This window comes from Anoplophora glabripennis, unplaced genomic scaffold (assembly GCF_000390285.2).
Source record: "Anoplophora glabripennis isolate ALB-LARVAE unplaced genomic scaffold, Agla_2.0 scaffold252, whole genome shotgun sequence".
NCBI classification, from domain to species: domain Eukaryota; kingdom Metazoa; phylum Arthropoda; class Insecta; order Coleoptera; family Cerambycidae; genus Anoplophora; species Anoplophora glabripennis.
In genome coordinates, this window is record NW_019416370.1 from 644,565 (window position 1) to 659,865 (window position 15,301).

A 15,301-nucleotide genomic window follows, 5' to 3' on the forward strand; every position below is an offset into this window, starting at 1 on the left:
CGAGAAATCAGAAACCCTAGTCCCGACCTATGCCCAAACATGTATATCACGATGTGTAACGATAGCAAAAAGTAAACTTTTCCAGTGGAAATAGACGAATAGCGATGAAAGTAACAAAGTAATCATTCCATCGGATGTTGAAGAAGAACATCGATGTTAGCAAATTTCCGAAATTAATACCATTTGTTCCTTGCAAAGTTATATATTCATTAGACTCGGTAAAACAAATTAGTTTAATTTTTCTGTTTGACCATCGACTTTCCTTCGAATCTTTAACGACTAAACACATTTCCTTGACAAATATCTCATTTTATATCCGTTTCCCATGAATATACAGCATGCCACAATGAACACGACTGCAACGACTTTTTTTATTAATGAAGCGAAATTCCATCCATCCAAAGCCGCTAACATTAACGTCATATCCCCGCACGAAATTAAGTAATGTATTATTTATCATCTTCATCGAGCCCCACCCACACCACATTTTCGTGGAGAACAAGGAATTGCACAATAATTCAGACTCCCAAAGAGACAATTCGTTCCGGGAAGAATTCAGAACACCAAGAAAACAACGTCCTAAAATTGTACAGCCAAAAGCGGAGGAGGTATGACTGAATTCCAAATATTATTGCATTGTAATAGAGAATAATAATTAAGCCTGAGACTATTAAATGCCTATAAACTTCTCATACAAAAACGAACTCGATTTTTGTTTGCAACCCAGCCAACACATTAACTACTAACTTGTAGGCAGGCCTTACATAACAAATATTCGACCCCTGTGATCTCCGAAGATGGGGCCTCGAAAAGGTCCGATTAAAAAATCTGTAGCTATGCGGAAATAGAGACACTTGGTCGTAACTTAGTTAATATATTACCTACGTAATGGAGAACCGTATCGAAAATGTAATGTAACCTATATAGTGGGGATAGTAACCTTTTAAGAGATGATGTCCTAACATAGATTTGCATTTGAACGCATATAAATACTAAGGTGTTCTCAAAAATCATCATAATTGTTCAGTTATTCGAACATATCGCTCAAGATGATGAAACTGGTGAGTGTAAGATCGTCTGGTTGGATAATTGTTAGCAATTTTACTGCAATTGTCTTAGCAACATTATACTTTGTTTTTGTTTCACTTTTTTAAATTGTTTTACAGTGATATAAGTCTGATTAGTCTATCTCTAACAGTAAGCATGTATTAGACAAATCATATGGCCCTTTTTTATATTACTGCAATCGTAAGAATGAAAGTAAAAACAAACAGAGGAAATTTAGTAAAAAAATAAATTTGCCCTTTTATGTTTGATAAAATAATAATCTGTCAACATTGGAATTGTTATTATAAAACTGACCTGGCCCTTTTACCTCTACATGTCAAATTTGACATCTATCAGACAAAGCATACGGCAGTTCTACCATTAAAAAACACCTTGTATGTTGTTAGTCTTCGAAAGGAAAGTTGTCAAATATGAAAATAAAACAAGTTAATTAATATAGTTAATAAAAATTTCAAAACAATTTCCCATTATATTGATTCTTATACAAATTGAACGATTCACTTTGTGTGTGGGAAGGTGCGGTGTATCAGTACTCAATTACCAAACTGAAACGTATTTTTACGACATTTTCAGGTTGTCTTCACCGCCGTGGTAGCCGTAGCCTATGGAGCTTACAATGGCGACCCAAAACAAGCGCAAATTCTCCGCCTCGAGTCCGACGTCTCTCCTGATGGCGCCTACCAATACGGGTAAGCATTAATCACATTCACAGCGGGACTAACTGTTTTTATATTATACGTTATTTAATAATATAAAAGCAGATAGTTCATAATGTCATTGTATGGATAATAATATGCCGCCCCTCCCCCGCACTAGTCCTCGATTCCGGGCTAATCCTTGTGATTGAGCGGGGGAGTTATTGCTGTTACTTCTGCGTGAAACTATCTTAGTTAACGCGTATTTAGGTGCCTGTAAAAAAAATTAAAATTAAATCAACCAATCAAGGATGGTTTTTGTGAAATTATGTGTACCTAAACAAAAATCTTATACTGAAAGACTAGATAAATAAAAGAATAATGTTGCATTCATAATTAAAGAGAAACATATAAACGATCTAAAAACTCTGATATATAAAATCAACTTTGTGGCAATTCTGGATGATACAGGTATAAAAATTATAGAAACAGTACAATTTTATGCAATATATTATTCAATAAATTGACTATTTTATGTATTTCAAGGCTATCGCGACAAGTGAGAGTTGAAAAAATAACAGCTAATGATATTTTAATAAATATAGCTATGTCCTACTTAAAACCGTCTATTGTCAATCCATTTTATAACCATTATTCAGTATACTTATACTGTAATATGTAATTAATCAAAATATGTTGAAATCTCATATTTTGCTTTTCGTACAAAAATAATTCATAAAAAATCTTGTGAAAGACTTTTGAACTAACTAAAACAGAAGTTAAAAATCCATTCGAAAAACCAATTTTAACATACAGTAACAATAAAGGTCATTCGAATTCGAATGACACTATTACTACTTATTATTCCACAGTTGTTTATTAGTAATGTTTTCTATTTTGGTCAGTTTAATTGAGCAGGCGATTGAATCATCTTTTGTTATTGAGACTATACAATCGAAAATACAAGACTTTTTTAAATAAACTACACTACAATTCATTAATTTTTTGTGGATAAACATTATACTTCACATCTTAAAGCTTCCTAATTTTTTCTGTTCACTAAGCGTGCTTTCCAGTTGAATAACGTCTTTTCTTCAGGTACAGAAAAAGCTCAAATAAAAATATATTAGTTAAATCATTGTAGGAACATGTTTAATATAATATTTTCTGAATTCTGTAAACTTTGTAATGCTAAATTCGCCTCATTTGGCACTAATACAACCCCAACTGGCCCTAATGCGCAACCCTGAGTAACACCTCGCTACAAAACTCAAATACTTCTCAGCTACGATACCGAGAACGGAATTTCGGCCCAAGAAAGTGGCGTAGGGGCACAGAATGCCCAAGGAGGCTTCCAGTACCAGTCCCCTGAAGGAGAGAACGTCCAGCTTCAGTACGTCGCGGACGAGAACGGCTTCGCAGCCCAAGGCAGCCACGTGCCTACACCACCCCCAACACCTGCCGCTATCCTCAGGGCGTTGGAGTGGATTGCAGCTCACCCCTCCCGGGAAGATGCCACCCCAACCGCAAGAAGGTTCTAATAACCGATAGATGTCGGGTGCCGATTGAGTTTTATGTTTAATTTATGTGTATGTTATGAGTAATAAAGAGAATTATAATTTTATGTCTTCAAATCTTTCTTCTCGTACATCCAAACATTCCAAACCTTTGTTCCTACCATGACAGTCAAGAACCGTCGCCGTTAAAGAGAGACATAATGATCTGTTTGTGGCGTAATTAATTGGGGCAAATCAGAAGGGGGATATACAATTTTCACGATAAAATGTTCAGTTTAGAGTAAAATAACCACGAGTACCTACATAATATGTTTTTTATGTGACAATATCGCGGAAACGTTTCGACCAAGTATACCTTTTTGCTTAAAAATTACAGGGGAATAAAAAAATAAAAACCTTGTGTGGACCGAAGTTTATAGGAAAAAAAGTCTTATTTTGACCCCAAAAATACGCCGCTAAATTCTTTGTACTGAATTTTGAATCGCCTTGTATATGCAGTAACAACAGTGAAAGTAGGTCTTTCTTAAAGGAAGATATTACTAAACACCAATTATTCCGTAAAAATAGTTAACAGCGTAGGTAATTCTGTAAATTTAGATGCCAAACCCGATATGGTGACCTTTTCAACCAGACATCAAGTTTATTAAAAAAAAAAGCTGCGGCAAGTTCATGGAAATCAAGTTTCATGGGCCTTTTACCAGTTGACATTAAAGAAGACATGCCTAATTAATAAATAATTAATAATTGTGTCTCCGATTCTTTGAAGTCGTGTTATTCCAGACTGCCCCTTTTCCGATAGAAATCCAAGGCCTCCTAAGAAAGAAAGAAGCTCGTCAACAAACAACAAATGTACATCCTCGATAAACATCTTTTTAGTGATAAAAGTAAAATGTACTTATTTTTTTTGGAGCTAAACAAATATAAAATCCCTTAGAAGTCTCGTCAATCACTATATTAACTCGAAAAAGTATATCTGTACTTAAAATGGACCCCCAGTATATTTCAAAATGTACAAAAAAAAAACAGATGACTGAGGCTACGTAGTTTGATTGCTTGGAATTCCTATAAGTGTCACTTTCTAGCTGAGGTGTATCAGTGCGCGTCATAAGCGTACAAGTCAAGAGTACATTTTAGTAATTCCAACTAGTGTTGTTAAAAATAGGTACTAGTGATCAATATGTTATTGTCCGAAGTTATTTATTTGTTTCATATTTTTTTTCTTTATTTGTAGGATATTTGTGATAAGTCAAACGTTATTTTTAATGAAAATAGTTTTGTCTAAATAAAAAAATCTCCTGAAGAAAAGCAGACAAATACAAAATGCACATCACTATAAATACTTATATCGTTATTGCATGTTTAGTAGTACATTTTTTATGAATTTCAATTATGAAAAATTTCATCTTTAGTGACTATATCCTGCGTTAAAACGTGATAAAAGTACAAAAAATCGAAACACATGACAGGAAAACAACTGAAATCGACAATGACGTTAAATATGTGATCCATAGGAAGATTCGCAGATTCAGAATAATTTACCTAGATCGTCCTGAAAAATTCAGTCGGTTCAGTTCAAATCAAAATACATAATCTAGTAGTAGTAGTAATAAATAAAAAGTACCTACCTCTTGTTGGATACTTAGACATACTAAGGTGAGAGTGAAATTTGTAAGGATAACTTTGTTTTTACCAAAATCGACATATCTTTAACAATTTTTGGAACCTCTAAACTGATCCGCCTATGGAAACGCATTTCCCACACGCCTTACCCAAGGATTACTGCTTACTACTGGAGCATAGACATATTATTACTTAGGCACAGAAATTAGGGGATATTTAAAAAATCACAAAATTGTTGATGATTTTCAAAGAACTGTAACTTAGAGAGAAATGGTCGTAGAGAGAATAAAAAACAGGAAGGGAAGTTGAAGCCCCCAAAAAAATCAATATTTTTATTTTTTTAATTTTTTCATACTTTTTATAATTATGGATTTTGTATATCGATTATTTTGTAAAATTATTATTAATATATGTATTTATTTATAATTAGTATAAAAATATATAAAATATTTCCATAGATACTGACAGTAGAATTTTTTTGAGTTCTCCATGATTTTTCACCATTATTTCTTGGTCTATACGTCTATTTCCCTCCAAATTTTGGGATTTTTTTAACATCCCTTAACTTCTCTGCCTAGTGTATTATTATTAGATATATTCCCAATACCTGTTATATTGGAAAAATATATAATTTAATATTTTACAAAATGGTTAGATCTTTGTATGCCTTCTAATTCTGACTTTCACGCTTTTGCAGTATTAGACGAATAAAATACAAGCCGTAGTGAAAATATTTTCAAGTATTCTTAAAAAATGAAGTAATAAAAGTGTATATTAGTATTGTTCACTATTTAAAAGAACTGCAATAACACAATTTTTGCGACTGTGCCATATCGAGACCGATAAGGTTACGTAATTAACAACAATAGTATTTTTTTAAAGGTGGGTTGTGAGATGTTGCACGAAATACTTGACCCCTACGACCCTTAAATAAACGGGGACTATCAGCCATTGTAGCGAAACCGCTCCGGTTACGGAGATATCGATCTCAGCGGAAACCGCAACATACTTTTGAGAAAATTAAACGGCGGTTTGTCGAAAGGAGAGCCACGTTGAAAATCGAAACCCGCCCAGGTGGGGATAGTAACCTTCCCGAAGAAGATCTCCTAATGCACATTTACGTCTATATGATGAGTATAAATAGTAGAACCGTTTTCAAAAATTATCATAATTGTTCAGTTATCCAAACAAATCGCCCAAGATGATGAAACTGGTGAGTACCCAGACTTCGATTAGAAATTAATGTTAAACTTACTGTGATATTTGTATACCGATTGCGTAAGTAATTATTAAACAATTTACACGTAATTTTTTGACCGCCCGAGACAAAAACAACAGTTTTAATTGGTCATTTCAATAACTTTTTTTACAAACAGAACATTAAATTGAAAAAAGTGTAATGAATAATTAAATTAATCCTTCTTTGTGAGGCGAATTTTAATTTTCATCTTCAAAAATAAGATTCGAATATGTAAAAATTGGGAGTAAGGTCTTTGAATAATAAAACCAAGCTTAAAAGATTCTTGAAATATTTGGTGACCTTTTTTTTTTGTTATATTTTTCTTTTTCGATTAGAAAGAGCCACTATCACAGTTTGTCGAAGTTTCATCTTTTAAATTAGGACATCTTCAGAATGTAAAGTTAAAAAATTCTAGTCACAAACATATTTTCAACTAAATGACACAATTCTTCTGGGAAGCAATTTGTATACCACTAAAAATATTTATCTCCTAACGCGGAAATAATCAAATTATATAAATATACGTACTGTATATTCGTGGGTAGAATATATATTTTTGTTTGTTGCACCATACATCGTATTATAATATAAAACGTATTCACTTGCATTCTTAATAATGATCCTTGATTAAAGTAGAAAACAATGCATACATACTTAATTAAGGATTTTTCAAACATACATTACATTTTTTTGTATAAAGAATAGTTTTCAATTTTATACCAACAGGAACAACAATTATGAAAGTATTCTAATTATTAAAAAAAATAGTAGACATTTTTAGGAATTTGTTCACGTAAAATAAAAACTTTGACTGCTTTTTACTTCCTTGACTTTTCGCTTTGCTTTAAAATAATAATCTCTGTTATCGACGACCGTTACATGTAACCGATGTGTGTGAGAAGGTGCGGCACATTACAACTATAAGCTAAGTGAAAAAAACATATTTAACGAGCTCTTTTGATGTTTTTTTCAGGTCGTGTTCTCTGCCATGGTGGCTGTCGCTTTCGGAGCGTATGCGGGTGACCCCAAACTAGCCCAAATCATCAGTGCGCAGTCTGACAGCGAACCCGATGGCACCTTCCAGTATAGGTAAGCTTCCGGATTAAAAAAATCGTAATCTTCAAACCTGCCAAACCTTGACCTTTCTGTCTGATCCACCGCTGTGTACAGTGTCACAATAAACATTACCACAGGTGGCTTTTACTAAAATTATTAATATTTTCTAAATTTAAATACCAAACCTCCCGAGTTGTCCGAGCGGTACAACAGTAGAGTTCAAGGATGTGAGAAAAAAAACCGGGACGGAAAAAACAACCTGGAGAAGATTCGTCTTGCGCAACAGGTAAAGGTCATGCGTCGACTGGTGACCTTTGCCGTAGCTGACCACCTTCACTGCTGTAATAACGCTTCTTGTTACGATCACTCGGATAAGTGTCGTAAGACGGGTTTCAGCTGACGTCTCGGATGGGCGGGTGTCATCTTTATTAATTCCATACATTGGCTTTGTTGCAACACCGTATCCCAGGAATTCCGTTATAATTTAAGCGTTTGTGATCGGAATCCATGTTTATCGGCCTTCGTGGGATGGGATTTGCATAAGAATGCTCTTTGAAAATTTGAATAAGCACAAAAACAAAAAATAAATCATTTTTTCATATCTGTCGCCTACAAACGAACGCGTTTCGATTTTCGTTGCACATTATAAAACCGAAAAGCAGTTTCCGATTTATTACATTTACATTTTAACATAAAAATAATTTTCACACAAACAAACATTACTTACATATTAATTTAAATTAATTTAAAAACTTGTTGATAGTTTTGGAAATACAGGGTGTTGAAAGTTTAAATTTTAAATCGTTTTTTTGTGATTATCCTGAAAATATGTAGGTTAGAAACTTAAAAATTTGTGAAACTATATTTTTTTAGGCGACGAATAAGATGCGTGTTGTAATTTCAGCATTGCTAATAGAGGGCGCTACTTACGCCCAATTTTACGGAAAATTTAGTTAATAACTTTTTACCCTTTATATTTGACATGAAACTTGATTCAAAACCTGAAAGAGCTATCATTTTTCTATTAATTATGTACTCTTGTTTCATTTCGATATCTCGATCCGTTTTCGAGAAAAATCGATTTAACGAACACTATGTTTTGATAATATGAGAAAATAAAAGGAAAACAATCCAAGTGTTTCTTCGTGTTATTACAACAAATCGATTAAACCGATTTTTCTCGAAAACGGATCGAGATACCGAAATGAAACAAGAACACACAATTAATGGAAAAATGATTTTCAGAATCGCAAAAAAAACGATTTAAAATTTTAACTTTTAACACCCTGTATTTCCGAAACTATCAACTTTCGGATAAGGCATATTTGCGCCAATGGTCACCATATCACGTGTAGTATCTTCAGCTTTCGATTTTTCCCATTGTTAATGAATCACCCTGTATAGGCAGTGCAAAATTATTAGCGAATTTGAAAAAATTCCATGAAAGTTTGGTATATTCCCAGATATTTCAATAACACTTCCAGATCTTTAAAATTCTCTGATAATCCCAGGATTTCTAGGTTTTCCAGATTGGTAAAAGTTTTTAAATCTTACTTATCTAAAAGATCATTGAAACTTCAGTATCGTGGTTTTACATCGACTGAAACTGTTGCTACTTCGAGAGTACCTCAGGGTTCGGTTCTTAGTCTGTTTATTATTCAATGTATTCATTAACGACATCACGACAGTATTACCAGATTTTTGGTAACTGGCATCTTGTCTTTAAACTAAATTTTTATTTACAGCTTCGACACAGAGAACGGCATCTCCGCCAAAGAGGCCGGCGCCCCCAAAAGCCTGGGCGGCACCGACCCCCCAGCAGTGGTGGTAAACGGAGCCTACGAGTATACCGACCCCGAAGGAGGCAAGGTTCAGGTCTCATACGTCGCTGACGAAAACGGTTACCAACCCTCCGGCAACGTCCTGCCAACCCCACCACCAACCGTACCAATTCCCCCAGCTATCGCCAGGGCCCTGGAGTACATCGCCGCTCATCCACAAAAACCTGAGCCCAACAGGCGATAAGCTTTCGTTATTCGAATCGTCCGTATGGTATATTTTTCTTACCGAACAACTGGGATTATTTGTAAATATATATTTAAAGGGAAAAGTATGTTGTGATAGAAAAATGTTATGTTGTACATAGTTACGTGTTACAAATGCAATTTATAAAAAAAGAGCGTGATTTATTTTCGACTACCAATCCCACTCCTGATCCCTTTCAACGCGACAAGTTTGTGTCGTAAGAGTTACTAATTTTTTCGATCGATGCATGCATTTGTATTTGCAATAAAGGTACGTATTTGTAATCCAACAGATAATTTGCGTAATAATTACCACAGCATCTTGAGCAACGTGTCTGGGTGGGTATTTGGTAAATAATTATGATAATTTTGAAACGCCTTACTGTTTACATACTCGCCCACTAAACGTAAAATGTCTATGATCTCTCTTTGGAAACGTTACTTGAAGCGTAGTATGGATTGTTTAAAAAATTTTTATTAAATACTGGTAAAAATTGTCTTCTAAATAGAAAATACTGGATGAATACCAATTTTGTTAATAAAAAAACATTCATTTAGGTTGAAACAGTCAAAAATGCTACAAAATATTAATATAACCTTTAATCGGTGATGCCAGATTTAGGAACTTTTCCCTAGTTCTAGGGAAAAATACCCCAAATTTGTTAAACTAGGAAAATAGAGGATTTTGTACAATTTACAGTAATAAATAATTATTCAAAATAAAAACTAAAAATGATATGTCTGAGTAGAATTAATAAATATTAATTAAAAAAAAAATGTACATAAAAAAACACAAAAAGACACAGACTTTGTATTACATAAGAGCTTGTGTGGAATTGGTTTCCGGGGTTGAACAACTGAATGATTGCCACAAAAAGTTTGTAAAATCACTTTCTGCTAAAAAATACACTTGTTTTTCTTTCTCTCAAAATCGGTTTTTCGCCCATAACTTTTCAAATTGATGTTCAACCGTCTTTCTAATCGCATATATTCTGATTCCGCAGGACATTTTACATATGTTTAAATTTTGTACCATTCAAATGTCTTAATAATAAAAATGTGAACTGTATTAAAAAAATATACTCTACAACTAATAATAAATATTTAAATATCAATGCAAACCTGCAAAATATCAAATTTAAGTTAATTCTTCCTCTCAACTATAGATTTACCATCTACAATTTAAAAAATTACATTTTAAACACTTCACACTATATTACTATATTTTCTTACAATTATTCTTGAAAATAGTATATTCCAACTGGTGGCGTATTTGGCTGCAACCAGTAAAACATAATTGTATTGAAAGCGGTATTACGATGTTTAAACAACTTAATTTTTTCTTTGGGGAGGGCGGGGCGTTTGTAACAGTTGATGTCAAAAAAAAACATTTTTAAACAAAATTTTTAATCTTTATTCATTTATTTTACCAAAGACAAAAAAAGGTTATGCAGTCAAGAAAATTAAGACTTTTTAAACAGAAAAATTTAAATCTTTGTAACAAAAGTTTTCTTTAAATTAAAGTTATTTACTTATTACGAAAAACGGATAATTTCCTGATATTCCTTCTTCATTGGGACACTGTGTATATATTTTGAATACCTAATTGATCCTGATAAAATCTATCTATATACATTAATTTATTATAGCAGAATAATTATATCAATTTTTTTTAATCTGCCTTCAAATGTCACCTGTTTTATAATTTTTTTAATAATTCAATCAAATAATAATTTATGACAACATAAAATACATTTAATGTGCTAAATCCCCCTTCTGATTGGCAAAAACTATAAAAGGCGTGTCTTTAATAAATGATACAGAAATAGTATAGTCTTCTGTCACTTAAATATGGTAAATATCAACCGAAAACGACGTATTAGATAAAACGGGTCGCGAAATGCAAAAATATAAATAAGAATAGTTGATTTTATAAGAATTTTGTAGCTTCAAACAGATATGCGTATTTATCAACAGGTCTTTTAAATACACCACATAGACAGGCCTAGAAATCGATACAAAAGCAGGAAATTGTGCGAAATTTCATTTGCACCCATCCCCAATATTTAAAATTCATCGAAAACAGCCGCGATTGATTAATTCAAGGCGCGTATTCAGCATTGACGAAGTGTACAATAACATGAATACAATAAAGAAATAAATTATCAAAAGCCCATTACGGAAGTGCTGATTAATTAATAACATCCTGCTGTGTGTTTATTAAACGAATTCGATGCAACTAATTAATTAAACGCATTTCAACGGACTCGTGACGCAATTTTCGGGGAATTCTAGCTTGGGGTTGTTTTTTTTATACGTTCAAATTCGAAGTAGACGCTAGCCCCAGTCAATCAATGAATCAATGATGTAAATCTCGGGAAATAAAGTATGCCGCCCTCTGTTGAAATCGAAACGATTCGCCGGCCGATATTGCAGCCAGAAATAAAAATAACTGCACTGTCGCTACACTGTGAGCAATATTTAATCGGGTTACATTATTACAAAACATTAAATAAAAATAATACAGAAACGCGTAGCTAACAATGCACTGTGCGTACGACGAAATAAATTTAAATAAATTTAATAAACCTTACTCACCACAAACGTCAAAAGTTTCCTCAACCATTTTCCGCTGCAGTTTTTTCTCCGGCGATTTTTTGCCACAAACTTTTTGGTTCTTGCCTTTTCTTCGTACAGCTATTTTTTTCAGAAAAACCCTAGCTCACTATACAAATAAATAACAAAAAACGTATGACAAAAAACGTAGCTACATTACACTTAACCTATATTCCCCTATATTTACAATTAAAAAAACAACATTACTATGAATAACTACGCTAGTTTCATTGATAAAGAGGCCAAAGGTAAGGGGGACCCGGAGGTATGCGATTTAAACAAAAATTTAAATTGCTGCATTAAAAACTGAAAGGTAAATATATGACAATTTAAATGTCACTTAAAATTACAGACGCGCCGATCATTCATCCAACACACATAAATAAAGCCGACAAACTCACATTATAAGACACTCACGATTGGAATCGAATTTCTACAGAGCCTCAACCGCGCTATCATTTGTTTTCATCAAAACGACAGCAAGTGCCCGACTGTCGCCATGTTTACGCTATGCGGAAAGCGCACGCGCACACATGTCAAAATTCGCGAAACTTATCCGCCAAAATTGAATCTCGAGACGCGATTAGTAACCTAGGACCTTTAAATAAAGCATTACTTAACAGTCTAAATATCAACAAACTATTTTCGACGGCCTCTGAGCGGCTTTATTGTCTCTCAATTTTTAACAGAACTGCGTTTTGGCCGAAAGTAAAGTTGGCATGCTCGGCGTTTGGCAAGCTCACAAATAAAAACGCATAAATCCAGAGAATTTTACAGCCCTAGGATCTGATAATAAAACGGGAAGCCTAGGTCATCTAGAAGGTCCTAAATAACAAAGTGCATCAGCTGAATCGATTCATTTGTTATTACCGGAGGCGCTCATGCGTCGCAAAAAAGTTGCGGAATATCTAAACTCAAGCTCGCCCAAAGATTATTATAATTCAAAACACATTCTAAATGCAAAATAAAAACGAAATAGCTTAATTAGGAATTAAATGTTTTGTTTGAAATAAATTTTTCTAATTACGTTAAAATTACAGTTTCCTGTTACATAAACGTCAACTCAACTAGAAACTAGAATAAACGGTGCATAGATGGCACTGAAAGTCAAGCATCAAGAAACGCGGTGTTAACGCTTATTTTGACCGGTTTTTATACGATTTTTACAAAAAATATCGTCACAAAATGAAGCTAGTAAGGTAAGAAAATTTAAATTATGAAACTGTTACAGTTTCGGCATGTTTGCACATCGAATATGCGACGTATATATTATTTTCCATTCCTAACCTATATGTGTGTGTGTTCTATAGATTTCTCATGAAACTCAGCCACGAAACGGTGACAATGGAACTGAAGAACGGGACACAAGTCCACGGGACCATCACCGGAGTGGACGTGGCCATGAACACCCACCTGAAGGCGGTTAAAGTGACTGTGAAGAACCGCAACCCGATAACCTTAGACACACTAACGGTCAGAGGGAACAACATACGTTACTACATACTGCCGGACAGTTTACCGTTAGAGACCCTCCTCATAGACGACACGCCTAAGGCCAAAGCTAAAAAGAAGGAATCGGCAAGGGGGGCTGCCAGGGGTAGAGGAAGGGGGCGCGGCAGAGGCGGCCCCAGAGGCAGAGGTAGAGGAAGAGGCCGCAGATAGTTATGCCCTGTCTGAATTTGTATTACGTATAAGTGTAGGGTTAAACGTGGATTTATTTTGGATTAAACGTGGATTAATTTTTTACTACTCGTGTGTGTGTCATTTAATAGTTTTCTTGCCTCCTGCAGCGTACTTCACAATTTATTCGTAACGTGTGGGGACAGATGTACCAGTGCGGTTTTGAAAAATGTTAAAATACGTCTATCCCAGATTTTGAAATAGCATAAAATTCGGTTGGTATTATCGTTTAAGTTTGGTGTAATTTTTGTGAGCAAATAAACGGTATGTTCTATTTTTCTGTATTGTAACGAATCCTCCGAAAATTAAAATATAAATCTTTTTGTACCTCGTGTCTTAATCAATGCTGAACATTTTTGAATAGTCTACAGGGTGTCCCAATATCTATCTACATATTCAATTCTATAATTGAGATCATTAAAATGGTAAGTAAAACAATTGATCTGCTTTTTTGTTGAAATAAAAATAAGAAAAATAAGTATGCACTTATTTGGAAATTATAACTACAAAATTTGTAAACCTATAATTCTTTTTCGACTGTTTTTGACAACGTAAAATTTTTTTTATCCGAAATCTATTGTCCAGATTTTCCTACACACCTGTTCACATTTCTATAAAGATCCAAGTATGCACTTTTAAATGTGATATTCATTTGTTATTTTTGTATTTACAAAAATAACATTCATTTTTTTTAGGTACTTTTTTTATACGATGGATTTTTTTTATTTTTTAATAATTCACTTGTTTGATCCATTAAAGTCGAACCACCCTGTATTTACAAGCTCTACCGTGATCAGATCTGGACAACCTGGATTACTTTTGAGTATAAAAATCTTTATAACGCAATGCCAGTTTCGGTAAACGATCCCAAGTAGTTTTAAAGAAATACTTGTGTATAAAAGTATAAATATATTTAAGTAAAATATTTTTCATAATATAAACCTTAAAAAATATGGCTATGGTTACAGTTAAAAATTCCTAAAAATGCTCAAATTAAATGAATACAAATAAACGTAACGGCTAGCTGCCAGCGTAACGTACATATACTTGTCTATAAATAATGTCAATAAGAATGGTATTTGTATATTAACTGAAAAGTATTTACATACGATCCGCTCGGAACTATAAACGTTAGACAAAATAGAATTAACTCACATCTAAAACAATAGTATTGAATTTTATTTGGTCATAAAAAGGCTCTAAAAGTAATCACAGTTAAAGTTTACCTGGAATGAGTTTCTTTTGATCTAGCCAACAAACAACAGCTGTAATAAAAAGGATGAAGTACAAATAAATTTAAATTGCATCAAACACCGTCTATTATTTATTTTTTTCTGCTAAAAGTCGCTGCCTCCCACTAGTATATACAGCATATAAACGGTGAAAATAACGAACATTAGTGCTACGACAAAAATGAAAGTTTTCCTGTTATGTGTGCGTAAATGCGCAAGCTGATCTTCGTGCGTTTTCAACAGTTTTCGTACTTCCTGCAATTCCCTCTCGATCAGTTTCTGTTTGTTTTCTGGGAGAGACTCGTTGTTCAATTTTGTTTCCAACATATTCAGCCTGTCATAAGCGTTTTTGATGGCCTCCTCGGTTTTGGAAATCTATAAAGATAAGGGAGATAAGTTAACCTCACTTTGTTCGGGCCTTCGTTTGTTTTACTTCTGTCATTATGGAGCACTCGCCAGTTAATTTCATGGTGTACGTACAATTCGACACAAACTTTAGAAAAATTTAATAAATTTAAATTGCAATGAAACTTAAAAAATCTTTCAATGTTCACGAAATTTATCGAAACGAATGTGATATGAAATATGTAACTTCGACACCATGAATACAGCA

General features: G+C 33.5%; 5 protein-coding genes across 6 annotated transcripts in view; 3 read left to right on the top strand and 2 right to left on the bottom strand.

Moving 5' to 3' along the window:
• LOC108910423 (neurocalcin homolog) overlaps positions 1 to 12,434 on the bottom strand; it is an 84,169-nt gene extending 71,735 nt beyond the window's left edge. Inside the window, exon 1 of one of the 2 annotated variants that reach the window (XM_018715012.2) lies at positions 12,194 to 12,434. The gene's annotated coding sequence lies outside the window, so the exon portion shown is untranslated. Of the gene's footprint in view, positions 1 to 12,177 lie in introns of both variants that reach the window. The other variant, XM_018715011.2, reaches the window with a different exon arrangement.
• LOC108910427 (endocuticle structural glycoprotein SgAbd-2-like) lies at positions 1,036 to 3,327 on the top strand. The gene is made up of 3 exons (XM_018715018.1): positions 1,036 to 1,061; positions 1,642 to 1,757; positions 2,989 to 3,327. The coding sequence occupies exons 1-3, from the start codon at positions 1,050 to 1,052 to the stop codon at positions 3,242 to 3,244; spliced, it is 384 nt and encodes a 127-aa protein (XP_018570534.1). The 5' UTR covers positions 1,036 to 1,049; the 3' UTR covers positions 3,245 to 3,327.
• Positions 5,976 to 9,313, top strand: LOC108910426 (larval cuticle protein LCP-17-like). The gene is made up of 3 exons (XM_018715016.1): positions 5,976 to 6,053; positions 7,054 to 7,169; positions 8,882 to 9,313. Exons 1-3 carry the CDS (start codon positions 6,042 to 6,044, stop codon positions 9,159 to 9,161), a joined length of 408 nt encoding a protein of 135 aa, XP_018570532.1. The 5' UTR covers positions 5,976 to 6,041; the 3' UTR covers positions 9,162 to 9,313.
• A 448-nt stretch (positions 12,435 to 12,882) lies between the features above and the next one.
• Positions 12,883 to 13,783, top strand: LOC108910417 (probable small nuclear ribonucleoprotein Sm D1). The gene is made up of 2 exons (XM_018715005.1): positions 12,883 to 12,975; positions 13,087 to 13,783. Exons 1-2 carry the CDS (start codon positions 12,962 to 12,964, stop codon positions 13,436 to 13,438), a joined length of 366 nt encoding a protein of 121 aa, XP_018570521.1. The 5' UTR covers positions 12,883 to 12,961; the 3' UTR covers positions 13,439 to 13,783.
• Positions 13,784 to 14,614: 831 nt separating this feature from the next.
• LOC108910419 lies at positions 14,615 to 15,278 on the bottom strand. Its single transcript, XM_018715006.1, has 2 exons — positions 15,122 to 15,278; positions 14,615 to 15,063 (listed from the first exon to the last, which is right to left on the bottom strand). Exons 1-2 carry the CDS (start codon positions 15,155 to 15,157, stop codon positions 14,794 to 14,796), a joined length of 306 nt encoding a protein of 101 aa, XP_018570522.1. The 5' UTR covers positions 15,158 to 15,278; the 3' UTR covers positions 14,615 to 14,793.
• Between the last annotated feature and the right edge of the window lie 23 nt (positions 15,279 to 15,301).